This window comes from Centrocercus urophasianus, unplaced genomic scaffold (assembly GCF_019232065.1).
Source record: "Centrocercus urophasianus isolate 14NV4802_14NV808 unplaced genomic scaffold, USGS_Curo_1.0 seq_944, whole genome shotgun sequence".
Classification (NCBI taxonomy): Eukaryota; Metazoa; Chordata; class Aves; order Galliformes; family Phasianidae; genus Centrocercus; species Centrocercus urophasianus.
Window position 1 is genome coordinate 1 of NW_024885582.1, and position 11,657 is coordinate 11,657.

Consider the following 11,657-nt stretch of genomic DNA (forward strand, 5'->3'; position numbering starts at 1 on the left):
ACCCTGGGATGCTGAGATCCTTGGTGCAAGGGCAGAGATCCCCCAGTGAGATCCCAAGGAAAGCAGGCAGAGCAAACAGCACATCAGGACCAGGCGTGGGGCCACGGAGGGCAGGGATGGGATCTGCTTGCTGCGTGCTGTGGGCACCCAAAACGTGTTTTGGTGTTTCTGCACAACGCGGCGCGGTGTGGGAGCGATAAGGAACGCAAACCGCCCGTAGGTTAATTGCCTTTCTGAAGTCATCTGCTCCATAATCTCCTGCCTTAAAGACGCTGCTGGGGAGGAAAGATTGAAAGAAATAATGTTTTTAAAGCTCTGTCAAAAATCATCCTGTGATTCTGTGATCCTGGCGCTCCGCTGCACTGAAGGAGGAGGCGCTGAGCTCCGCGCTCATCTCTCAGCTGCAGATCTGAGGTCTCACCCAGGTGCTAACAGCTCCTCTCTGTCCCCAGCCGGCCACAGCATGGAGCTCCTCGAGCCGCTCGTGAAGTTCCAGGTGGGCTTGAAGAAGCTGAACCTTCACGAGGAAGAGCACGTGCTCCTCATGGCCATCTGCATCCTGTCCCCAGGTAGGAGGACGCTCGTCCCCAAGCTCCCCACCCTGCCAGGCTTTGGCAGCACGAAGGCTCCACCAATATCCCCAAGCCTGGCAGTGCCAGGCTAACAGCCGGACTCGATGACCTCCAAGGTCTTTTCCAAGGGCCGATCTGATGATGCTGGTGTTCCCTAGATCGACCCGGCGTTCAGGACACCTCGCTGGTGGAGTCCATCCAGGACCGCCTCTCGGACATCCTGCAGACCTACATCCGCTGCAGGCACCCCCCGCCCGGCAGCCGCCTGCTGTATGCCAAGATGATCCAGAAGCTGGCCGACCTGCGCAGCCTCAACGAGGAGCACTCCAAGCAGTACCGCTGCCTCTCCTTCCAGCCCGAGCACAGCATGCAGCTCACGCCCTTGGTGCTCGAGGTCTTCGGCAACGAGATCTCCTGATTCCAGCCGTGGGTTTGAGCACCCGCGTCTAAAGGGATAAGTCAGCCTTGGCCCCCGAGAGGAGGGCTGTGACCCTGGGAGGAGGTTGTACATAGTTTCGTTTCACACTACTGCAGGTCCTGCTTTGTTTTCTTAGCCACGGCGGCCGAGGTTTGCTCGCTGCAGACCCAGATCTGTGCTTCCCCCCCCCCCCCCCCCCATGAGTGTTTCTTTCACTCGTCTGCAAGAGCTGACTTATCCCTTTATGGATGTTTTGAGGCTGGGCTGCCTTGAACCACTTTTTTTCTGACCAGAAACTGGGGCTGCTCGGAAGGAGAGGCTCAGGTTTTGCAGATTCATGGCACTGGGGAACCATCAAAGGCATCTATTGAACCTGAGGGACCCCTCCGCTCACCCCCGATTTGAGAAATGTGATGCTGATGGAATTGCACACCCCAGACCCATGCAGGAAAATGCTGAGGCTGCTCCTCAGAGCCCCACAGACAGCGGTGAGAGGTTGGAGAAGGGAACCACAGCCAGGAACAGCCAGCCGGGCTGTGATGTGTGTTCCCAGCACTACTGCCACCCCGTGTCCCACATCAGCCCCGCTGCTGACACCATCCTGTAAGGGTGTAGTCTGTTGTCACGTTGAAGCCAGGCGGAGCTAATTGGGCACGCTGAGGTTTCCTGTGCAATGCTGGAGCTCTGGAGGGTGCCCCATCCCCGCTGACCCCACTGAAGCCACTTCTGCAGGGTGGTGGTCCTTCAGGAGGGGTCAATGGGAGCAGCGCCAGCACGAGGACGGATTTGGGGCCATGAAATGCAGAGGAGCAGCGGGAGCTGAGTGCCTTGGTGGGACGCCAGGCAGCACCGTGTCTGGGGACACACAGCGGTCACGGTCCGCTGCATGGACAGCGGGGGTGGGGACCCTGCAGGCAGCCGGACCTGGGGACAGTGCCTGGGGATGGGCGCTGCGCGGTGGGCACAGGGGGCAGCGGGGCTCCATCTCCGTGCAAATAAACGTGGCCTGGGAGCAGCACCGGCTGCGCTGTGGGGCTGTGTCCGTCTGTCCGGGTCCGTGTGAAGCTGCTGGAAATGTCCGTCTGTCCGGGTTTGTGTCTGGGTGGGGCTGCTCTAAGTGTCCTTCTGTCCGTGCTGTTCCGTGTCCGCATGTCCCTCTCTCCCCATCTCCTTTCGCATCCCCGTGTGCGCAGGTACGCGTCCACACGTATCGCTGTGTCACTCCGTATCTCCTCAGCTCCCCTCCCCGCAGCCCCGTGTCACCGTTCCCCTCCCACGTACCCCCCCGGGTCCCCACGTCCCCGCCCCCTCCACGTGTCCAAAACTCCGCGCTCTGCGCATGCGCAGGTGGGTCAGGGCGGGGCAGAGCCGCACATGCGCAGTACAGAAGGGCGGGGCGGGCTGAGCCGCCGCACGCGCAGATCAGAAGGGCGGGGCGGGGGGGGGGCCTTCGGGCGAGGCATGCGCATGCGCCGTCAAAAGGCGCTGTGGAGGCAGGGCCGCACTTGCGCGGTGTTGTGGAGGCGGTGCCACGCATGCGCAGCGTCGCGGAGGCGGCACCGCGCATGCGCAGTGATGCGCGGCGGTCTGCGCGCCGTTCCCCTCATGGCCGCCGCCGTCACCGGGAGCGGGGCCGGGTCCAAGCGGGCCCGAACGGAGCCGGTTCCGCGCATCGGCACCCACGATGGCACCTTCCACTGCGACGAGGCGCTGGCGTGCTTCCTGCTGCGCCTGCTGCCGCGCTACCGGGTACGGCCGCGGCCTTCTCGGACCCTTCTGCACTCGGACCCGGTCTTACCTTCCGAGTCCTGCCCTTCCTCAGGGTCGCCCGTGGGTCCCCCGGCCCTGCTGGAGCCCTCAGTGCCACTGAAGAATCTCCCTGGGATCCCCAAGCTCGCGTTTTCTTGTCCACCATCCTTCATTGGGGCCGCAGTGGGGTCCTCAGCCTCCTTTTGGGGTCCTCAGTCTCCGCTGGGGGCCGCTCCTGCTCTCCTTTCCCTTACAAAGTCTCCGGTCTCACCAATTGACCACTCTGTATCCCCAGCCCCCTGCTGGAGTCCCCAGTCTCGCTTAGGGCCCACCCTGTGATCCCCAGGCTGTTGTCAGAATCCATGGCCCCACCTGGAGGACGCTTTCAGGTCCCCAGTCCTTCACTGGGGCCACACTGAGCTCCCCAGCTCCTTGTTGGGGTCCTCAGCCCCACGTGGTGCCTGCCCTTATGTCCCCATTTCCCCCTTGAGGTTCCCGTTCTCCCCAGTCCCACTCTGGGCCCCCCTCAGCCTCACCCCATGCCTCAGCAGGACGCAGAGGTGGTGAGGACCCGGGACCCCCAACGCCTGGCCCAGTGCGATGTGGTGGTGGATGTGGGGGGCGAATATGACCCCGAGAGGCACCGCTATGACCATCACCAGAGGTGAGACACTCCACCACGTTGGGGTCACCACATAAGGGAGCCCCCCCCGAGGGCTGACCCTGTGACCCCACAGGTCTTTCACCCAGTCCATGCGGAGCCTCCAGCCCAGCAAGCCCTGGACCACCAAACTGAGCAGCGCTGGGTTGGTTTATTGCCACTTTGGCTCCCAAATCCTTGCTGGGCTTCTGGGACAGCCAGAGGACAGCCCCGTTGTGACTGCACTCTACGATAAGGTACGGGGGATTTGTGACCCACCAGCATGACTTTCCCTTGTGGAAACCACCCCATAAAAGAGGGGTTGGGTTCCAGGCGTTCTGACCCCACCCTGTCCCCAAGCTCTATGAGAACTTTGTGGAGGAGATCGACGCCATCGACAACGGCATCGCGCAGACGGACGGGGAGCCCCGCTACGCCCTCACCACCAACCTCAGCGCCCGCGTGGGGCACCTGAACCCCCGCTGGAACGACCCCGACCAGGACACTGAGGTGGGGACACGTGGGAAAGGGGGAACGCAGAGCTGCGTTCTTTGGGGTCGCTGCTGATCTTCTGCTGCATCCCCAGGCTGGGTTTAAGCGGGCAGTGGAGCTGGTGGGCAGTGAGTTCATGGACAGGCTCGACTATTATCACCGTGCCTGGCTGCCTGCGCGGGCGCTCGTGGAGGACGCCATCCGGCGCCGCTTTGAGGTGCTCCCTGTGCTTGTTTTGGGGGGGTTTAAAGGGTGGGTGGAAGCCTGGGGCAAGGGGAGGCCAGGCCCCCTTGGTGTTGACCTCCCCGCACAGCTCAGGGCACAGCTGTGCACCCATTTCTCTGCACCCTTACAGCCACCCTCTGTGCACCCCTGTAACACCACACATTGTCACACATTCCCACCCTCCACCACCACTCTCCATGCACCCTAAACAGGTGGTGGTGCATCCCCACAGCGCAGGGTCTCATTGGGAGGGGGGGGCTGTGCTATTCAGATGGCAAAAAGCGCATGAAGGGGGGGGAGAAGCTGAGGCGCAGGGCAGTGCTGGGGCACAGGGCAGGACCTCACGTGCCACCACGCAGCCGCATCGTGTTCCCTCTGCAGGTGGACACAAGCGGGGTGATGCTGGAGCTCCCGCAGGGCGGCTGCCCCTGGAAGGAGCACCTCTTCAGCCTGGAGAAGGAGCTGGCGCTGCCCAACCCGCTCCAGCTGGTGCTTTTCCCCGACCGCAGCGGGCAGTGGCGGGTGCAGAGCGTCCCGGTGGGGCCACGCAGCTTCGAGAGCCGGTGAGCCCCGTCCCCAGCGCCTCCCCTGCCAGGAGGAGACAGGATCTCAACCCCCTGCCCCTTTTCCCACCATCGCAGCCTCCCTCTCCCCGAGCCGTGGCGGGGTGTTCGTGACGAGGCGCTGTCTCAGCTCGCCGGCATCCCCGGCTGTGTCTTCGTGCACTCCAGCGGCTTCATCGGAGGCAACCGTACGCGGGAGGGGGCTTTGGAGATGGCCCGGAGGACATTGGCACTGCAGGGGGTGGGAGCACAAAGCGGATGAGTTCCCCACCCCCCAATGAGTTGCCTGTGCTGGGACTTCGCATGGACTGTTGGCACGGTCACAGCAGGACACCAAAGCAGCTGTGAGCTGCCACTGGTCCCAGTTACAGCGTTAGACCGGTCCGAAAGCACAGAGCAGAGCAAGAGGCTTTTAAGGATTCGGTGCTCTGAAGCCTGGCCTGTTATGTACTGGCTGCCAACACCAGTAAAAAACCAGTGCATTCCCAATGCATCTGCTGGTCAGGTAGTGGGAGCTGCTTCGGAGGTGTCCTGGGGCACAGGGGGGCACATGGGGTTCCAAAAGGTCACATGCTGGGGTGCAAAAGCAGGTGCAGCCTCACCATCCCCAGCACTCTGTTGTTGGTTTGGAGGTTGGACTCGATGATCTCTGGAGGCCCCTTCCAACCCCTGCAATTCTGTGATTCCCTCCATCCCAGCTGCCCCTGGGAGGGGAACGTCACCAGCCCAGCTGTCCTGGGGAGGACACGGACCTCCCCCCCTCGCTCCCCGCCTCCTGCCGCAGCTGCGGGGCGATGCAGGCAGCCTGGCTGTTCCTGCTGGCTCTGGGGTTGCCCTGCTGCCCCCGAGGCAGCCGCTGCCCTTGGGGGGGTCCCCAGGGCCTTCCCCCCACCGCCGGCGGTCGCAACGAAACCCTGGCAGGGAGCGGGCAGCCACGGGTGCCAGACGTGGCCATGCTGGTGGCCGTGGGTGGGTGGCTCGGCGCCGTCCTCGCCTACGTGGGACGCTACGTGAGGAGGAGCCGCGCCGAGACCCGCCTGCACCTCGAGTACCTGCGGGCGCTGCCCTGCCGGCGGCCGAGCGCCGGGGAGGAGGAGCCGCTCAGCGCCGTCCTGTGACACCACGGACACCACAGGGGCAGAAGTTCCCAGCAGCAGATCCAAACCGGGGATCCCTCGACGTCTCCGGTGTGAGTTGTTTACCCCACGTCTTCGTTGGGCTGCTGCCGTCTTTTCCGTGGGGCAGAAGGGCAGTTTTCCCTGCCTCGTTTCGGGGTTTGGTTTTCAGGAGGGTCGTGTGGGTCCTGGGGTGGTGGCACTGTGGGCTGAGCAGGGCCCTCCCTCCCCGTTTCCTCTGCGGAGCGATTACAGCGTAATCCCAGGGATTAACCACGTGTAATCCAGGGCTTTAAGCACTGCCCCCCTCAGCCTCCCCTTAATCCCACTCTGGCCCATCTGCTCCCCCCAGCGCTGTCAGGGCTCACATGGGGCTGCAGCAGCACTCCCTGAATGGGCTGGGAGGGGAAGGTGTGTGCTGTGCTGGGTCTCACTGAGCTGCAGCGCTTCTGGTGGTTCCTTACGCCCTCAAGGTGAAGCCCAAAGGCTGCATTTAAGGCCAAGGAACCCTCACAGCCCCTTCGGCCCTCAGTGCAGCCACTTAACCGCAGAGCAAAACCCCACGCTCATTGGGGGCTCCCCAGGTGTTTGTTTGCCGCACACAAATGTTGCGGCAGGAACCTCAGATCTGCTTTGGTTTAGGCACAGAATGGCTCTTCTCCTGCACTCCAAACCATGACCTGACATCGCAGAGCGGCACCAGAGCCCCAGAAACAAACCCGAGTGGCTTTGAGAACGCATCCCCCCAACAGACTTCCAAGGAACGTTTCCTTGTTTTCCCTGGACAAGGACAGAGCGAGGAGCAGCGCCAGGCGTGGGGAGGAGGAGCCACCTTTAATCTGCACGGCGCTCGACGGCTGAACCCCACATTCCACAGAATTGAGAGCACGGAGCCGTGCAGAACCTGCGGGGGTACAGGAAGGGATCGCAGCCCCGCGGTGTCCCAGGGAACTGCAGATGGATCCCAAACGTCCTGAGCTGCTGTCAGAGCTCCGAGAAGAGCGGCTGCTCCCGCACGCTGCTGCTGGCTGTCACCACGGCGGGGCTGCGGCCGGGGCTGCCGTAGGGCAGGCGGGAGCTCAGGAAGAAGAAGGGGATGTGGCTGATGGTCCCCGTGGACCAGCACTGGAGAGGACAACGGCGCAAAAGTCAGCACAGGGCACCACCGTCCCAAAGAGCAATGGGTCACCATCGCCTTCCCTCCGCCCTCTCTGCACTGCAGGGCAATTTCACCCGCTGCTGCATTCCTGACCGAGAGCCGGAGCCGCACTCACCACGGTCAGCAGCGCTCCCTTCTCGAAGCAGGGGTGGAAGGCGATGAGCTGCGGCTCCGCTCTCTGCTCCCCCCTCAGGAATCCGCTGGAAGGGAAAGGAGAGCTGCAGTGAGAGGCGGCGCAGCGCTCACGCAGCGCTGTGGGGTTAAACGCCATCTCTGCTGCACTGAGAGAACCGCAAAGGGTTTTCAGGAGAATCACAGAATCACAGAATTGAAGGGGTTGGAAGGGACCTCCAGAGATCATCGTGTCCAACCCCCCAATGGACGACGCGTCCAAAATGTGACCGCTTTGGGGGCAAAATGGTACTGCAGCACTGCCTGAAGCAGCAGCGTGGGACCGCAGCAGCACAGCATCTTTCCCACTGCGTCCCGAGGGCATTTGACCAACCCCCAAAACACCATGAGAAGCCCCGAACCCATCTGCTACGCACCACGGCAGGAGCTCAAACACGGGGCTGTTGCGGATACGGAACACGGCCACCACGGTTTGCGTCCCCTCAACGCTGGGATCTCCTGCAGGGGGAAGGGAAGCAGCCGTGAGCTGAGGGTGTGAGGGGCAGCGCTGGGACAGCAAAGCGGGAGCGACGTGGGGAATGAAGCCACCTCTGCCTGCAGTGCTCCTTTCTCTTCCAAACAGGATCCCCCACAGGACGGGGGCAGCCCTGATTCCCTGCAGCTTTTCCCTCCCCATTTCCTCCCCAGCAGCTTTATAAGAGGGACAAAAAACCAAGCGGCCGAGCTCAGGTCCGATGCGGCGTCCCCAGCGCTGCACCTCGGGGCTGTCAAAGCTGTGCTTTGTCTCTGCACAGCCAGGAGGGCCTCCATGGCTCAGTTATCCCAAAGCTGCTCCTCGAGTGGGGCCGGGGGCTCAGGGTGCAACGTGGGCACTGTGGGAACGCAGAGAGCTGGCGGTGGGGCTGGGAGAGGTGATTCTGTCTGGCAGTGAGGACGGAACAGTGCTCTCTCCTCGGGGGATAACCAGGAACAGACACTGCACATCACCGTAGGGGTGCTGGGGGATGCTTTGTGCAGGGGGGCGAAGTCACAGTGAGGAAGAGCGGACCCCCGACCCCCGAGGAGTTTCCCCCCCCCCCACGAAGGGCAGATTTGGAGCAAAGGCAGCAGGGAGCAGCGCTGCAGCACAGCTCTGACCTCGGATGATCACAGCCAGCCGCTCCCCGGTGGGGTCCCACACCATGGACTGCACAGCTCCGCCGACCCTGGAGCGCAGCACAGCACAGTGAACCCACAGCGGGGGGGGGGGCACAGAGCCCCTCCGCCTCCCAGCATCGCTCCGTGGGGCCGCACGCAGTCAGACCCACCTCTCCTCCCCGTAGGGCGTCTCGAAGGTGGTCTCTGACAGATCTGCCACGATGGAAGCTGTTTTCGAACCTCCCACCTGGCCCTGCATGTCCCCTGAAATGAAGTCCCAGAGGGCGCGCTCGCTTCTGCTTCCCTGCTGTGTGCAGGTTGTCTCCTTGCCCTAAATCTGCTCTTCTGCTCCCAGAACGATGCGGAATTTCCGCCTCTTGGAGCTGTGGAGCCTCCTGCTGTCCCAGCAGCGTCTGCAGTGTTTGGGACGGCGCACAGGGAAGGGTTTCCCTCGACAGAAGTGAGCACCCACTGCCTCCGTGCAAAAGGAGTGCTGAGAGCCAGCGAAAATCTCCCTGCGCAGCTCCAAGCTGAAGATGCGACGCGAGGGAGGAAATACAGACACCCAACTGCTGTGAGAGCCCCCACAAACCTCCTCCTTCCACTCCTTTCCCTGCTGTCCCAGCTTTGCTACACCACAGCAGCTTGGAAGCTCGCCCTGATGGACACTGAGCTTCTCTTGGCCACAACCACCCATAGCTGAAAGCAAAACGACGGCCGGGGAAGCAAACGGGGGGCACTCACCCCTGTACTCAGAGAAGGACAAGGAGTAGATGACGGACTCCCCCAGCACTGTGAAGAGCAGCCGGCTGCCATCAGGGCTCCAACACCCCGTCTGTGGGGCACAGGGGGACGTCAGAACACCCCGCACACCCCCACGTGGGGGGAGATGCCCCTTCCCACTGCGCCTGCCCCACCTGGCAGCGCCCTTTGATCGTGGGCCACTTCTCACACGTCCACATCTGAGCTTCCCACACTCTGCAAGAGAGAGACAGAATGACGTGAAAGGGATAAACTGCCCCAAAACTGCCCCAATTCAGCCCCTCTGAGAGGAGCCCGAGGCCTTGGACCTGACTTTACCCTCATATGTGACACGGGGGAGAAGGGGAGCAGCGAGGACATAAAGCAGCCAGGTGTGCTTTGATGGGAGGCAAATGAAAATGGGAATAGAATTGAGAGCGAACAAAAGGAGCGGGGCCGGGAGCTCACTTGAACACTGCTGAAGGGGTGGCTGCCAGGACCTTGCTGCCATCGGGGGACCACGCCAAGAAGGTGACCCCACCGCCCCCAAACCACTGCAGCTGGACGCAGTTCTCGGTGGACACATCCCACACCTGGAGGGGCACAGAGGGGTTGGGGGGATGGCAGCGCTCGCACCGTCAGCCGGAGCCCAGACGTGGCACAGCGCGGGGCGCTGACGCTTCCAGATCTCAGTGCTCCAAATTCAGGACCCTCCTTTGAGGAAATGCTGTCCCCCGTGGTCACACAGCCATCTGAGTGTTCCAGCAATGGGGTGACGGCCCCGGACCCCCAAACGTGGCCCCACACTCACCAGCATGGCCGTGTCCACAGGTGAGGCCGAGAGCAGCAGCTTCCCGCTGGGTGCCCACGCCAGGCTGGTGACAGGGCTGTGCCCAGGGTAGGACAGCACCTGAGCGCAGCCAGATGAGGGTCTGCGGGGACAGAAACCACAGCTGATGGGGGACAGGAGGGACACCAAGAGCTGGTGATGCGCCACACCGCCTTCTGTACCCCCAGCCGGACGGACAGCAGCCTGGATTTAACCTGAAGCTCAGAGAAACGGGCTCAGGGACACGAGTGTGGGGCTGTCACCGTGTGGGATCGTCACCTGGTGGAGAGGGACGTGGGGTCCAGGTGCCACACGAGGACGCAGCTCTGGCAGGCGACGGCCAGGATGGAGGCACACAGCGGCTTCCAGGCGACGGCGGCCACGTTCCTCTGCAGACGATGCTTCAGCGATGGGATGGTGGCACTGCGGGGAGGAGGGAGCGTGACAGGAGGCCGAGTGGGGTCACAACAACAACGGGGGGACATCCCCGGGGACCTCTCTGCAGCCCTGACCGTGGTGGGTGCCTAAAGCCTACGGGGAGGGGGACCCACCGTGAGCTGTGCCCCTGGGGGGGGGGGGGACAGAGGGGACCCAGGCAGGTGACACCGGCGCTGCTGGAGCACACCTTGTGTGATTCAGTGCCCACAGCCCGGGGGGAGATCTGGCACTTGTTGGCTTGAAATCCCAACTGGGGGAGAGCGGCTCAGCGGGGCAGCGCTGCTTGGGCCGCAGCATGAGCCGGGAGAGTCTTCTCTTAAGGAGGGCTTTATATGCCTGCCGAGACCCGCCGGGGGAGCAGGGAAACCTAGAGGAGAGACGAGGCTGAAGGGCGGGAGAAAGCCTGGCTGGGGGCTGGGGGTGTGAGGAAGGGTCCTAACGCAGCGCTGTGAGAAGTTCTGGGGGCAGGGAGCAGCGAGAGCACAGGGGTGAGGGAGGGCTGCTGGGCACGTGGCTCGAGGTGGGTTTGGGGGGGTGGGTTTGGGAGCTGCCCCCCTCCTCACCTGCTCGAGTTGTAGACCCGCACGGAGTCGTCCAGCAGAGCCACGGCGAATTTGCTGGTGTGTGGATGCCAGGCGAAGGCACGGACGCTGCAGCCGGCCCTGCGGGAGGGAGGGGGCACAGGGAGCAACCCGGCCCCACATCCGCCATCCCCCAATTCCAACTCCCAAAGCCACCACCAAAATAAATCTCAGCTTTCACTGCTCAGCAAGGTGGCATCCTCTGCGAACTTCCCTTCCTCCTGGCTGTTTCTCACAGGCTGCTCAACCAACAGTCACCGCTCACCGCTTCACCAAGCCCTGGTTCAGTTTAATGCTGTTCCTCCCACGTGCACAACACAGCACCCAGGGTACCAAGCAGCCCCAGGCGATGGGGAATTACTCCCCTCAGCATCCCTGTGCTGGGGAGGCTGAGCACAGAACAGGGGGGTGATGCTGTCCCCTCCCTCCGCTCCACGGCACCGTTCTGCAGGTGTGGGTACACCAGGGGACAGGGTGACACACACACACACACACACATCTTGCACGGATTGTGGCCTCGCAGCACACAGCACTCACCAGTCGACCGCCTGGGAGAAGGCAGCAATCATATCCTCACTGGTCAGCTGCAGGGGAAGGGGCAGACAGTGGGGAAGTCAGCGCTGAGCGGGCAGAAAGCCCTTTGCCCCCCTCAGCTTCATTCCCTCTGCATCCCTTTGCTGTTCCAGCGCCCTTTCAGCGCCCCATCACAGAAGGGAACTCGCAGTGTTTTGGAACCCACCGAGAGGTGTGGGAGGAGGGAGCCGTGCAGGGAGGAGAGCCATCGGCACGCGGTCAGAACGCAGCTCAGCGCCGTCTTCGCCCACTGCAGCCCTGCAGAGAGCACAGAAACGTCAGCACTGCTCCCA

The 11,657-nt window shown here is 62.9% G+C and overlaps 3 protein-coding genes across 3 annotated transcripts; 2 read left to right on the forward strand and 1 right to left on the reverse strand.

Moving 5' to 3' along the window:
- The first annotated feature begins 6 nt into the window (after window positions 1–6).
- LOC122171732 (vitamin D3 receptor-like) lies at window positions 7–1,936 on the forward strand. Its single transcript, XM_042839480.1, has 2 exons — window positions 7–569; window positions 731–1,936. The coding sequence occupies exons 1-2, from the start codon at window positions 302–304 to the stop codon at window positions 988–990; spliced, it is 528 nt and encodes a 175-aa protein (XP_042695414.1). The 5' UTR covers window positions 7–301; the 3' UTR covers window positions 991–1,936.
- A 629-nt stretch (window positions 1,937–2,565) lies between these two features.
- Window positions 2,566–5,152, forward strand: LOC122171731 (MYG1 exonuclease-like). The gene is made up of 7 exons (XM_042839478.1): window positions 2,566–2,739; window positions 3,291–3,403; window positions 3,477–3,636; window positions 3,740–3,889; window positions 3,966–4,088; window positions 4,478–4,659; window positions 4,738–5,152. The coding sequence occupies exons 1-7, from the start codon at window positions 2,566–2,568 to the stop codon at window positions 4,919–4,921; spliced, it is 1,086 nt and encodes a 361-aa protein (XP_042695412.1). The 3' UTR covers window positions 4,922–5,152.
- Window positions 5,153–6,589: 1,437 nt separating this feature from the next.
- LOC122171730 (aladin-like) lies at window positions 6,590–11,623 on the reverse strand (the record flags this gene model as incomplete). Its single annotated transcript, XM_042839477.1, has 14 exons — window positions 6,590–6,899; window positions 7,049–7,133; window positions 7,482–7,563; window positions 8,203–8,270; window positions 8,373–8,466; window positions 8,947–9,037; window positions 9,120–9,180; window positions 9,412–9,536; window positions 9,755–9,875; window positions 10,052–10,195; window positions 10,398–10,577; window positions 10,774–10,872; window positions 11,329–11,375; window positions 11,531–11,623. Coding segments are annotated over 14 exons (1,431 nt in total), but the record flags the coding sequence as incomplete, so codon positions are not given.
- Between the last annotated feature and the right edge of the window lie 34 nt (window positions 11,624–11,657).

Coding starts and splice junctions, on each gene's coding strand:
- LOC122171731 (XM_042839478.1), top strand. CDS start 2,566: ATGCGCGGCGGTCTGCGCGCCGTTCCCCTCATGGCCGCCGCCGTCACC. Junction 2,740..3,290: donor GCCTGCTGCCGCGCTACCGG/GTACGGCCGCGG, acceptor ATGCCTCAGCAG/GACGCAGAGGTGGTGAGGAC. Junction 4,660..4,737: donor CCACGCAGCTTCGAGAGCCG/GTGAGCCCCGTC, acceptor CCACCATCGCAG/CCTCCCTCTCCCCGAGCCGT.
- LOC122171732 (XM_042839480.1), top strand. CDS start 302: ATGTTTTTAAAGCTCTGTCAAAAATCATCCTGTGATTCTGTGATCCTG. Junction 570..730: donor CATCTGCATCCTGTCCCCAG/GTAGGAGGACGC, acceptor GGTGTTCCCTAG/ATCGACCCGGCGTTCAGGAC.